The sequence below is a fragment of the Carlito syrichta genome, unplaced genomic scaffold, assembly GCF_000164805.1.
Source record: "Carlito syrichta isolate Samal-C Ts95f unplaced genomic scaffold, Tarsius_syrichta-2.0.1 Scaffold289172, whole genome shotgun sequence".
NCBI classification, from domain to species: Eukaryota; Metazoa; Chordata; class Mammalia; order Primates; family Tarsiidae; genus Carlito; species Carlito syrichta.
The window spans coordinates 308,285-322,495 of NW_007233268.1; the positions used below are offsets into that span (position 1 = coordinate 308,285).

The 14,211-nt window shown below is 45.9% G+C and overlaps 1 protein-coding gene across 1 annotated transcript in view; it reads right to left on the bottom strand.

The window, feature by feature from the left end:
* Positions 1-14,211, bottom strand: part of ABHD17C (abhydrolase domain containing 17C) — a gene marked incomplete at its 5' end in the record, with an annotated part of 69,619 nt that overhangs the window by 50,588 nt on the left and 4,820 nt on the right. Inside the window, one exon of the mRNA XM_008054160.2 lies at positions 13,822-14,211. Coding sequence (XP_008052351.2) covers positions 13,822-14,211 — 390 coding nt within the window. The remainder of the gene's footprint in view (positions 1-13,821) is intronic.

The following is a 14,211-nucleotide window of genomic DNA, read 5'->3' on the forward strand; positions in this document are numbered from 1 at the left end:
TTTTTTGAGTTGGAGTCTCACTCTTGTTACCCAGGCTGGAGTGCAGTGGCAAGCTCACAGCCAACGCAGCCTCCACCTGCTGGACTAAAGCAATGCTTCTGCTTCAGTCTTCCAAGTAGTTGGAACTACAGATGCACGCCACCATATCCGGCCAGATTTTTTTGTGATTTATTGTAGAGACAAGGGCTCACCAAGTTGCCCAGGCTGGTCTCGAACCCACGGGTTCGGGCAATCCTCTTGCCTTGGCCTCCCAAAGTGCTGGGATTACAGGCTGAGCCACCACACCTGGCCTGATCAGATATTAAGAGGACTCTGCAGCTTGGAGCCTGGATATATGGAAAAGAGTAAGACACAAAAGAATGAAGAGGTTGGGCATGGTGGCTCACACCTATAATCCCAGCACTTTGGGAGGCAGAGACAAGAGGATTGCCTGAGCCCACGGGTTTGAGATCAGCCTGGGCAACATGGCGAGACTTCATCTCTACAATAAATCAAAAAATCAGTCAGGCATGGTGGTGCACACCTATGGTTCCAGCTACTTGGAAGGCTGAGGCAGAAGGATCGTTTGAGCCTAGCAGGTTGAGGTTGCGATGGCCAAGAGAATGTCACTGTACTCCAGCTTGGGTGACAGAGTGAGACTCCAACTCAAAAAAAAAAAAAAAATTAGGCAGGCATGGTGACGCACACCTGTAATGCCAGCTACTCAGAAGGCTGAAAAGGAAGGATCACCTGAGCCCAAGAGGTTGAGGCTGCTGTGAGCTGAGATTGTGCCACTGAATTCCAACTTGGGCAAAAGAATGAGACCCTGACTCAAAAAAAAAAAGCTGTGTTTACAATACACTGACTGCAGGTGTGACACTGGTTCCAGGTGTGGCAGGACTGCCCAGTGAGCTGGAGGGATGGAGACAGAGATTGAGAAGCCCTTTGACGTTAGATGGCAGCCCAACAGTCTTAATCCCTCCCCTCTCATCATATTTTTAGCTTAAGGTGTTCCTTATCTTTATAGGATTTTCTTGAAGTTTTTAGTAGTTTTTTTCTCATGATGGTGCTGAGGCTCAGACACTGACAGGGCTTTGACAGGTTAGACAGCAGAAGTCTCAGGTCTCTCGGCCCCACCCACCCCCAACCCTCTGTCTCCCCAAAGCAAGGATTAAGTTGTTCTCTCAAGCTCCCTTATCTACCTAAAATCTACATCCACCAAGGAAGAAAACAATCATCTTTGATCCCTTTCCTATGTTTTCATTAAATGAACTAATACTGCAAGAAGAAAGACTGAAGTCTGTCAATACACCTAGACATATTTTTGTTACAAACCATCGCCTGCTCTGTGAACCCAACAGACTTTGTCCTAGACCATGTTCTTCGTGCTCATCGAATTTCCCTAAAAATCATTTACTACCCCCTATACTCATCCACACTTGCCCATCTCCCTTTCCCTCAAGAAGTAGGATCCATAAGCACTATAACCCATTGGGATAATGGGTGATCACTATGTGATTTCCCTCCATGCATACTAATAAATTAATTGCCTTTTATCAGATTATTTTTCAGCAAGCCTTCAGAGGGCAAAGGGGAAGTTTTTGCTTGGCCCCTACAATAGCATGTTTACTTTTTAACTTACTTATTTCATACAGTCTACTATACAATACAAAATATGCTTACAGGTGATTTGCATATGGATCATCCTTTCCTAATATGTACGTTAAAAATTGAAATAAGTATAAATTTTACAAGTTTTAAGACCAACAGTAATAGAGAAATATCAACAGCCAGGCACGGTAGCTCATGCCTATAATCCTAGCATTTTGGGAGGCCAAGGCAGGAGGATCACTTGAGACCAGGAGCTCAAGACCAGTCTGGGTAACATAGCAAGATACCCATCTCTGCAAAAAAAAAAAAAAAAAATTTTAAACCAACAGAAAAAAAAAAAAATCAAGGCTCACTGAGAATAATGGGGTATGTAGAAAAACAACAACAGCAACAAAACCATGGCAACCAAAATTGGAGAAGCTGAAATACCCTTGAGTTGTTTATGAAAATAGGGCTAGGCCGGGCTCGGTGGCTCAGCCTGTAATCCCAGCGCTCTGGGAGGCCGAGGTCAGTGGATTGCCTGAGCTCGCGGGTTCGAGACCCGCCTGGGCAATTTGGTGAGACCTCATCTCAACAATAAATCAAAAATTAGCTGGGTGTGGTAGCGCGCACCTGTAGTTCCAGCTACTTGGAAGGCTGAGGCGGAAGGAGCGCCAGAGCCCAGCAGGTCAAGGCTGCAGTGGCCAGGAGCGGCCACTGCACTCCAGTCTGGGCGACAGAGTGAGACTCCAACTTAAAAAAAAAAAAGAAAAGAAAAAAAGAAAATAGGGATATATAAACACAATTATCTAATTTAAACTAGCACACAACAATCTTGTTCTGGTATCATAGACCTTTGTAGTCAAATTATCACTGCACGGGGTTTAGTTATGTCCATGACAATCATTAAAAACAGTTTGGGGTAAGTTAGAACTCTCCGTTGATTATCAGTCATAAGAGGCTTTAGCCAGCAGAGTTATACTACAGTTAACGTCTGAGCACTTTCTGTGGATGTATTCTGAATACAGGCACCTTTATATTTTACCCCTAAAGTAACTGCCCAGATTTCACTGTAACCATTTAAAAATAAAAAATGAAGAAACAAACTAATAATCAGTACCATAGGTTCTTTATGCTCCTTTTTTAGGGAAAATTTAAGCCATGCTCTATTAACAAGTAATCTTGAGGTCAGACTCTTCTCAGTGAATCAGCAAGTAATTGACACACAACACTTAACTGTTAGTCTGAGCATTGAATCTGTATAACCTAGACTTCCTGGAAACAGAGGTTTCCTATTTCAGCATGGTGCCACGGTCCTTTAACACTCTAAAGTGAATCAATAATGTGGAAATTATCAATGGGCTCCATTACACAGAGCCTTGAAACTCCACATGACTCTGAGGTGGAAGGGATTATGGGAGCATTCATTGTTTAAAAGGAAGCATGCTATTCGGGTCCCTTGGCATGTTAGGAAAAGGTAAGGTGAACTCTACTAAAGGTTGTCTCACAAGTAAAGAGCAACCAGATGTCCTGAATGAGACAGAAGAGACAGGGTTTTGCCTGTCATCCATGCCTCTCATCCTTGCCATCTCTGACTCTGTGCTCAAATCTCTGGGTCCTGTTCGGTTCCTAAGAGCTAAACCAGGAAATAGCAAGGCGGAGGGGGCAAACCAGGAGTGGTCTGCAAAGTAATTGCACGTGTTGGATTACAGGTAAGGTTTCCTCTTCTTTAAAGACCTCCTTTGGGGATATAAACACCTTGGTAGATGAGGTGCTATTAGATTTAAAATACGGATGTATACCACTTTGCCAAGCAACAAACCCAAAGAGCCTCTTTCCCATTAGCTGCAAATGAAACTAAAACATCTTTACTGTTACTCTACATTCACACCCACAAAGTGAAGCTAGGCTTGACCTGGGTATTTCCATCCACAGAGTGGGGAAAGAAGCAATATCTTTAACACCACTCTGATCTAAGCATCTGGCTTTCAGCATGATCTGAGCACTTGGTTATCACAGCTCTAACAATTTCATCAATAATCCTAAACAACAACAGCATCCCATTTGCTGTTCTCTGACTTCCTGGAAGGTTGCGTTAGGTACCTGACTGAGGTGGTGGCAACTACCATTATTATTATCACTATTATCTTAACTGAGACTTAAATTTAGAAAACTTGCCTGAGGTCAAGCAGCTAATTACATACAGGCCCTAAAACCAGGTCTGTATGACTCTAAAATCTGTGCCTGTAGCCACCAAAAAAAAAAAAAAGAAAGAAAAATCCAAGGTAGCTCAGAGCATTCCTCCCTAGGTTATCCTTCAGACAACCTTGCCTACATTACTGTGACATAAGAGCCAGAAACCAGTTCTGGCTGTAAATCATCTGAACGAGGAAATAAATCATTAAATTATTCAGGCCGGGATCTCTAACGCAAGTCACACAGAAGTCCCTGGCACCGCACGGAGTCTCGCCCTCTTCCCTCTCTTGCCTCTTTTCTCTGGCCTTCTCCACCCAATGCCTGCCCTGTCCTCCACTGCCCCAAGGCTGTTCAGAATCATGTCCACACCACAGGCCACTTTCACAAGCAGCCCATTGCAGCATGGTAGAAGGTGTGTAGGCTTCAGGGCAGAAAGTGGGAGAAGCAGCAAAAGAGGAGAGTCCTATTTTCCTACAGCCTCTCAATCCCAGGCTCATAATGGGCACCCACGCACATGGTCACAAAAAGGCAATGCTGTCACCGCTCCACTGACCTGGTTTAAGGAATTAATTGTGGTCTATTCTTCAAGGCCAGCGCGCTCCTGTCAGAATGAACTCCGCATCACACACAAGGCGCTCAGTGGAGAGTGGAGATGAGTCCATGCAACCCTGCATCCGCAGCCAGAGGAGGGGTGGGAGCCTGACTGGAAGGCACAGAAGGGTCAGCGCAGTAGGAATGTCCACATGCTCATCCAGCCAGGCCCCCTTCTTTCAGGACTGCTCTCTCCTGAGGACCCTAAAGAGGTGGCCATGCTGGGCACAGTGGCTCAAGCCTGTAATCCCAGCACTTTGGGAGGCAGAGGTGAGAGGATTGCCTGAGCTCAGGGGTTTGAGACCAGCCTGAGCAACGTGGCGAGACCTCATCTCCACAATAAATCAAAAAATTAGCCCAGCTTGGTTGGCACATGCCTGTAGTTCCAGCAATTTGGAAGGCTGAGGAAGAAGGATCGCCTGAGCCAAGCAGGTCAAGGCTGCTGTGGCCGTAAGCATGTCACTGCACTCCAGCATGGGCAACAGAGTGAGATTACGACTCAAAATAAAATAAAAAGTAAAGAGGTAATCACATTTCTTTACAGTGCTTCAGCAACAGCCATCACTAACCTAGGGGCTCAATGGGTGAAGCAAGAATGGGCACTGGGCATGAAGGAGGCCAACTCGGAGGCAGAAAGAACAGAGCAGAGTTGGGGGGGGGGGCGCCATGATGTACAAAGACCATGAATGATGGCTAGGTGCGGTGGCTCACGCCTATAATCCCAGCACTTTGAGAGGCCAAGGTGAGAGGATTGCTGAACCCAAGGGTTTGAGACCAACCTGAACAACATGGAGAGACTTCATCTCTACAATAAATCAAAAAATTAGCCAGGCATGGTGGCAGGTGCCTGTAGTTTCAGCTACTTGGAAGGCTGAGGCGGAAGGATCGCCTGAGCCCAGCAGGTCGAGGTTGCAGTGGCCGTGAGCATGTCACTATACTCCACCCTGAGTGACAGAGTGAGACTGACTCAGAAAAAAAAAAGAAAAGAAAAAAGACTGTGAATGAAGCTTGTCTCCAGAAAGAGCAACAGGATAGGCATGCAGAGATGTGAGAAGCCAAGCCAGGCAGACGCAGCTGGAGAGAAAGGAAGAGGGAGGCCAAGGGCCTCAATGGCCTCCACATTCTAGGCTTCAGGCTCTGGGGAGTCTCGCAAACATGATGTGGTGATTTTACTCATTTCCATCACTGCCCCCCCATGGCTTATTTTAGTGTGTTCCTGGCCACCAAAGATCTTTGAAACCATCTACAGAAGGGTCTCCTTCTCGCAGCTCCACTTCTGAGGTTTCAGTTACCTGTGGTAAAGTATAAGATATTCAGAGGGAGAGAGACTATATGCACTTGGCCACTGTTCTATTTTATTATTAGCTATTGTTATTCATCTCCACCTGGACCTAATTTATAAGTTAAATGTCATCATAGGTGTGCATGTAGAGCAGAGAACACGGTGTATATAGGGTTCAGTACTAGCCTCAGTTTCGGCATCTACTGGGGCTCTTGGAATGTAACCCCCACAGACAAGGGGGGGGGATGGCCACATATTTATATGCAAAAAGTGTTTTCTAATATTCCACTTTCTTCAACTCTTAGCCAAGTACAACCAGGGTCAATCTTTGTACACTGATTTTGGGATGTTTCTAGGTTACTGAGTATCAATTCTGGCTGTGCACACATACACACACATACTAATATATATAGATCACATACCTTAAAAAAATCTACCTAAGAAATTCTAAGGTACAGCTAGGGTTGAGATTCACTCATTTCCCAGTGTAGCCTGGAAAAGCAAATTCAAAAGCATGAGGTACTTTCTTCGAAAATCACAAAACACAGACTTAGCTAAAGGCACCTCCAAAGTCATGTTGTTGGGCTACATTCCATTGTTCCAGGTTTTAAAACAATGGAATGTGAAGCCCAAAAGTGTGAAGTGGCTTGGTCAAGGTGCCTGCTATGCCTTGAATGTTTGCCCCTCCAAAACTCATGTTAAAATTTAACTGCCACTGTAACCATTTTAAGAGGTGGGGCTATTCAGGTGATGAGGCCATGAGGGTTCCACCCTCATGAACGGATTAAGGCCTGACCTCAGAGTGAATTCTGAGGTCAAATGTGTGCCCATCTCCCATCCTCTCTTGCCTTTTGAGGAACAGCCTTCCTCCCCTTCAGAACACAGAATTCAAGGCACCATCTTGGAAGCAGGGAGCAGCCCTCATCAGACATCAAACCTGCCATCATCTTGTTCTTGGACTTCCTGCCTCCAGAACTGTAGAAAATAAACCAATGTCGGATAATCTGTTTAAATGTCATTTTCTGTATAAATTACCCAATGTTGAATAATCTGTTACAGCAGTACAAAGCAAACTAAGATAGTGACATGTAAATCAGCAGGGGTGCTGGAGTTTTCAAGTCCAAAAGGTTTTATGTTTGTTCAACTTCTGTAAATCACATCTTTTAGACAAAATTACAAAGTCAGTTATTTAAAGCAATCCTATGGGAAAAAAATCACTGTTACCTAAATAATGATCTCCTAAGCATATCTGTGTTGAAACTTTGCATTCCTATACATAGGTTTCTTAAAGTGGAGCAGATTTACAATTTCAACATAAGCCTAAGCAAAATCCAGTACTACCAAAATGAACACTGCACTTCCTAAAGCCAGATTCTGGTGTCTTGAGCAGGATTATAAATACTTAATAGAGTAGAGAAGTAACTACATTTGCAAGAGATTGAGGAATAGAAACAGTAATAGAAGGTAGGAAGTGACCTTTAGGGTAAGCTCTAAGTAATCTAGGATAGCATTATTTAAGTGATTTCTGTAGGGGGGAAAAATCTTTCTACCATCAATATGCCACGGCACCATCAGAGTTTTAAGACTGAACTATATAGTCAAGAATGAGCCTCCAAGAGTGCCCTAAATGTTAAAAAATATGCATGGCAGAGAATACTTAAAGTTATTGTCCATTAACACAGAAAATGAAGTAGTCTGTTAGGTCTTTTGCAGGCAGATTGCTGGAGAAAAGCAAGACCCCTCAGATAAGAACCAAGGAAGAGTTTCGCGTGAAGCAGGTGAGAGCTCAGATTCTGGTGTTGCTAGAGAGAAGCCCATTTGCTGCCATGGTAAGGGGAGCCACCAGGCCAGGTATGGCCAAAGGGCCCCAGAGGAAGGGAGAAGGTATGCCGGCAAGAAGGAGGATTCTAAGCAGGCTCCCAAAATGCACTTGTCTACTTCACTTTCAACAGGTCTGTTCTTTTTGGAGTTGGGGTTTCACTCTGTCACCCAGGCTGGAGTGCAGTGGCATGATCACAGCTCATCGCAAGCTTGACCTCTTAGGCTCAGGCAATCCTTCTGCCTCAGCCTTCCAAGTAGCTGGGACTACAGGCATGCATCACACAACTGGCTAATTTTAATTTTTTTTTTTTGTAGAGACAAGGTCTCACTATGTTGCCTAGGCTGGTCTCGAACTCTTGGGCTCAAGCGGTGCTCCCATCTCAGCTTCTCGAAATGCTGGGATTACAGGCGTGAGCCACCATGCCTACCCTCAACAGGTCTGCCCCCAAGAACGATATTCTTGCTAATGGAATATTCACATACTGGCTAACTTGCATTGCAAGTCAATATTCTATTTCCTTTCTAGAAATATCATCATGCTTCACCTTACGTCAAACTGTATTCTTAACATGCTCTGTTTTTCTTTTCCCTAATCAGTCACACTCAGGTAGAAATCTTAGGCTTTCTTAGTGTAATGGCATCACAGTATTCCCTCAGAGAACAATGAGAACAAAGAAGTTAGGCTATTAACTTCAGCATGGCCAGGAAAGTAGCCGTGTTGCTACTCCCAGGAGAACTGCACCCTGCGCGTGGCAACTACAAACACATTCACAACCAACAGAAGGTGCTTTTCAAGGATCCCGCTACCCAAGTGTATGCCACTACAGCCTTGCTGTGACATGGATTTTCCAATTACAGATCCTATGCATCACAGACAAAAAAGTTATACAATGGCAAAACACGGCTACACATTCAAAATGCATCTGAAATCTATTCCATTCTTTCAAGACAAAAAGAAACTGGGATTAACACTCAAAGAGAATCTAGCGTGGTGTTTGACACAAGCACAGCTTCAATAAATGTGTGTTTAATGGTTAATGGTTTGTTGGTCAAATGAGAGACATTTTTTTTTCTTTGAGTCGGAGTCTCACTCTGTCACCCAGGTTGGAACACAGTGGCAGGTTCACAGCTACTGCAGCCTCGACCTAATGGGTTTAGGTGATCCTTCCCTCTCAGCCTTCCAAGTAACTGAAACTATAGGCATGCACCACCACACCTGGCTAATTTTTTGATATATCGTAGAGGGAAAGTCTCACCAAGTTGCCCAGGCTGGTCTCCATCCCTTGGGCTCAGGCAATGCTCTCGCTTCTATCTCCCAAAGTATGAATGAAGTATTAAGCCTTTTGTGATTTGTCTTTTGCACATAGGCAACAAAAGACTCTCATTTGTCTTTCTCTCTGCATTGGCTTTCTCTGTGTTGATGTTTCTGTGTCCGTGTTGCCAAATGCCTGTCTTCTTCACAGTCTTTGTCCCCAGCATCAAATAGGAGGATCAAAGACAACTTCTGTGAATGGCATCTACAAACACCAGCAGCAAATTGACTCAGAAACACCCCACTCTCCTATTTCTCCGGCTTACTTGTTTTGGCTGAAATACTCTGCCTACTTTACCCCTGATTCTTTGGGTGATTTGCTTGTTTGGGTTTATACTTTCAAATCAGCCTGACTCACTCTCTCCTGAATCATGGGCCTACTTGTGCAAGTACAATCTAAAACTGCTCAGCTCCAAGAGGATCCCCTTGAAGGATGTGTGCTAAGGAGGCTGCATCCTCCTCCTTCCACCTGAACCCACAGGCAGCCTGTCCTGCACAGATCAATCACTTTGCTTCCCCAACTCAAGTTATGACAGGCTCTAATAAGGCGACCCTCTCAGTGTCCTATCCACAAATATTTCTTTTTCCTTTTTTTTTTTTCTTTTTTCTTTTTTGAGTAAGTGTCTCTCACTCTGTCACCCAGGCTGGAGTGCAGTGGCACGCTCATGGCCACCACAATCTCGACCTGCTGGGCTCAGGCGATCCTTCCACCTCAGCCTCCCAAGTAGCTGGAACTACAGGCATGCATCACTACACACGGCTAATTTTTTTAAATTTGTCTTGCCAAACTGCCCACGCTGGTCTTGAACCCCAGGACTCAGGCAATCCTCTCTTGCCTCTGCCTCCCAAAGTGCTGGGATAACAGATGTCAGCCACCGTGCCCAGCTCCACAAATATTTCTATCCCTCAATGGCTTGTAAATACAACACACAAAGTCTTTCAGGATGACAAATGTACAATAAGTCTTGACCTTGGAGGTTCTCACAACACTTAGGGTCTCCAACTTACTCGGCCCATGCTGAGCCGCTCCCTTCCTGGCACCTTCCAACCCTACTTCCCTTGTACATCCTTTTCATACCTTTTCAAATGCTTAAAATAATCACCTACTGGCTAAATAGCAATGATCACTTTCTTTACAAATTTACTTCCTCCTGAAACCCTTATTCTTGATTACATGCCCATTTGGGGGCACTCACTGCCTTTATCCATGCATGTGGGGTCTGCACACTGGTAGTATTCATGCCTGAAGTGCTCCATCAAGAGCTGGACAGTTCACTAGAACACACATAGGCACTGGCACGGATAGGTGATGGATAAAAGATAAGAGAAAAATATAAAGGAAGGGTTATACTGCTCTTCTGTTCGATACAGACATTTCAATGTCACAAGAACACCTATCTAGGCCAGGCATGGTGGTTCATGCTTGTAATTCCAACACTTTGGGAAGCAGAGGTGAGAGGATGGCTTGAGTTCAGGGGTTCAAGACCAGCCTGGGCAATGTGGCAAGACCTCATCTCTACCATAAATCAAAAAATTAGCCAGGTGTGGGTGCGCACCTGTGGCTCCAGCTACTTCAAAGGCTGAGGCAGAACAATCACCTGAGCCAGCGGGCTGAAGGTGCAGTAGCTGTGAGTGTGCCACTGCACTCCAGCCTGGGTGACAGAATGAGACTCCTACTCAGAAAAAAAAAATGTATCTAATGGATACAAAGTGGACCAGGTCTCTAGTTAATACATCTGAACCCCTTTTTGTCTATGGTTGTTCCTATAGATATTAAACGTTGAAGATAAAATAAAATATAAGACTTTGTAAGAGTCCAACTTAGAAAAAATTAAATGCATCCATTTATGTACAATTCATTAAACAAGCACTTAATGAGTATCTATTATTTTAGGACATTTTTCCAGCTGTTGGGAATAGAGATGACACAAAGTCTCTGCCCTCAGGCATCTTTCAGTTTAGAGAGGATACAGCCAAATAACAGAGAAATCAACACTGATAACCACAAGCAAAGATGCTGAGCAGCAGGTGCGCAGGGAACACAAAGGGTCACCTGATCCGATGAGAATCCAGTCCGGATGGAGCGTTCCCAGCACCAGAGAAGAGCATATACAAAACGCCAGATGTGAGTGGGAGGAGGGGGCCCAAGGGCCTGAGGCTGGAAGGGCTGTCCAGCACCCACATATACCTCCTAGACCACCTCGGGAAACAATCCAAACACAGAGATGGAGAAGACTCAGACCAGGAAAACCCTCCATCCAGCATCCTGAGGAGTGTGGCTAATCAGGAAAGAGGAAAAGGACACAGGCTTGTGGGAGTGGCACACAGGGTCTGACCCAGCCCCAGAAGAATGGGTTCAAGAAGAAGCCGCCCCGGCTGTAGCAATGACCCGAACAGAACTGTAAATGGGTAGAACAGGACATGTTCAAGGCAAGATTAAAGCAGAAGACAGAGCAACAAGAGAAGAAAGACGGAAGGAAGGTGGTGAAGGGGCTAATCAGCATCAAATTCAGGTAACTCTTACGTTAGTGGAATAACTGAGACACCCAAATGCACCCCTAGAGAAATCTGACAAATATGACCACATGGTGCAGTGGAAAGGACCAACAGAGGAGTCCAGAGACCTACTGTTGGTTGGCCGTGAGATAATTTTTCTATCAGGTGAGGTGGGTGAACATGGGCAGTATCCATACGTGAATTGGAAGACAAATTTAGCAGCTCACAACCATCCTTCTTTTTCTTCTTTTGTTAAAACAGAACATACTCTGGTATATGCATTATCCACAGGAGAAAAAAAACTGTTTTGTGAAGCATTTGCTTCAAACATGTAGATCCAAGTATGCATGCACTTGATCAAGATATAAAATGTGAGCCAGTCTCAGTGGCTCAGCCTGTAATCCTGCGCTTTGGGAAGCTGAGGTGAGTGGATTGCCTGTGCCCGCAGGTTCAAGAACCGCCTGGGCAACTTGGTGAGACCTCATCTCTACAATAAATCAAAAAATTAGCCGGTGTGGTAGCGCATGCCTATAGTTCCAGCTACTTGGAAGGCTGAGGTGGAAGGATCGCCAGAGCCCAGCAGGTCGAGGCTGCGGTGGCCGGGAATGGGCCACTGCACTCCAGTCTGGGCGACAGAGTGAGACTCCAACTCAAAAAATAAAAGAGATGTAAAATGTGGTGCTCACTGTGGGGTCACAGTCCAAACAGTTTGAAAAGCACAGGGGATTTGTAAGATTTCTTCAAATTCTAAGATTCTCACTTAGCCTTGAAATTCTAACCTATTTTACAGGTGAATGCATTAGCTTACATATGAGTTCTGGCATAACATTAAAAAGGGAGGCAACATTTAGATACACCATCAGATAGTTCAAAATTTAACAGTATTCAAAACAATGCCCCTTGATTCTAAATATGACAAAAAAAGTTTCCAGGAAATAACATCACCTCACATATGAAGCAACACAGACACACCTGCATGTTCAGGGCAAAGGGTCAGACCTGTGAAAGACTTTCACTGTAATGCAGAAATACACACATAGGAGCAATGTGCCACAGAAATGTTTAAATAAAATTTACTCAAGGTAAGACTTTCATGCTCCACTTTAAAAAGATCTAATGCCAACTTCATACTTAATGCCTTTGCCAACAGCAAATTCTAGTCATCTATTGATTGTGTGTGACACATACTTTTGAAACCCTTTACTGGAACAGGTGGCTTTTAACTACTTTCGGATTCTGATCCAATATAATCTGCATATGATACATTCTCATCTGCCTAAGCCACTTTTGAAAAGCTATAATCCAAATGAGGACATCCCCTTCAGGACTTCAGGAGAACGTAAACATGCAACGTGTATTCAATACCAAGTACTTCCCTGTTGGACAAGACATTTTCCCAGACAGGCCAGGGGTAATTTACGAACATATGCATGAACACAAATGGCGGGGTGTGTGTGTGTGTGTGTGTGTGTGTGTGTGTCTCATTAACATCAGTGATGTGCACATGAGCCAAGCAAATAGGTTTTAGATAAAAACCATATAAGGTCCACAGCGACAATAATCCCAAACGTACTTATTCTGGGGACTCTTTCATCTAAAGAAATCAAAACTCCTTAGAGACAAGACCTCAGGAATTTTCACCATCACTGCCATGAGGTAGGTGGTGATATCAAGATATCAAGACTCGAGCACAAACAGGTGACCTTGCATGCTCACTTACCAGACTTCTGTCTAACTGAGAAGGAAACTCAGGTTTTTTGTATGTTTGTTTGTTTGATCAGGTCTAATCCTTAAACCATGCCCTAGTTTGTGACTGATTCGTAAAAGGCCCTCAGTTAAACACTTTCCAGTCCTTTGTGAATGCTAATTCAAGGTCAAGAGATTGCCCAAACCCTCTAAGATTCAAACTTCTCCTGGGCTGCTACTGAGGCTCTGTGGAAGGTGCCAGGTCAACAGCCGCCAGCTAACTTCCTGGCCACGGTGCCAACTACTCTGCCACATCAGGAGGCAAAATCCTCGACCCTCCAGCTGCCTCCAAGGTTGCCCAGACATTGTCCTGCGCACACTTTACAACCGGAAAGTCTTTTAGAGGTCATCCTGTCTCACCCACTGCCCTTACAGGGAAGGAAACTGAGGTCTAGAGGCTCAGGCGCCTTGCCCAAGGTCACTTCAGCCTGGGTGGTCAGTCCCTGATGGTCTGTCCTACAAACGAAACACGAACCAAGTTGCTTCTTTCTGCCCGGTGCTTAAGTACCCACACGGCACAGTGACCAGAGCCACAGAAGACCCAGCCGGCGGACAGGTGGCACCCAGACATGCCCAAGCAGGAAAATCCTCCGAGTCTGAGCTCTCCAGGAAGCGGAGTGCTGGCGGGGCTTTCGGTGAGGGTGGGAGCAGGCCAGGGCGGGAGAAAAAGCCAGGGGGCTCTCCGCAGGCCCACAGTCCCGGAGGAGGTGCACCTAGCCTCGCAGGCCGCCCCAAAGGCTCCCAGAGACCTCCCACCCCGCCGGCCCGCCAGCCGCCGGCCGGGCCTGGCGACCCCCGCCGGGCTCACCGGGTGCGCAGCGCCTGCCACGCGGCGTCGATGTCGGCGTAGAGGTTCTTCTCGGAGGGCTTGCCCGAGCTGACGCCGTAGCCCGAGTAGTCGTAGGAGAAGATGTTGCAGTTGATGCGGGAGCCGAGGCCGATGTAGAAGCTGCACATCTGGCCCAGGTCCACGGCGTTGCCGTGCGAGAAGAGCAGCGTGTAGCGGCTGGAGGGCGCGCAGCGCACGAACATGCAGCCGAGCCGGTTGTCCCGGGCGGTGCGCGAGAAGAAGACCTCGACGGCGTCCAGCTCGCGCTGCGAGTACTGCCAGTCGGCGCGCTCGCTCAGGTGCAGGCTGCACGCGCCGGGGCCCGCGCCGGGGCCCTCCTCGGGCTGCTGCGGCGCCGCCTGGGCCGCA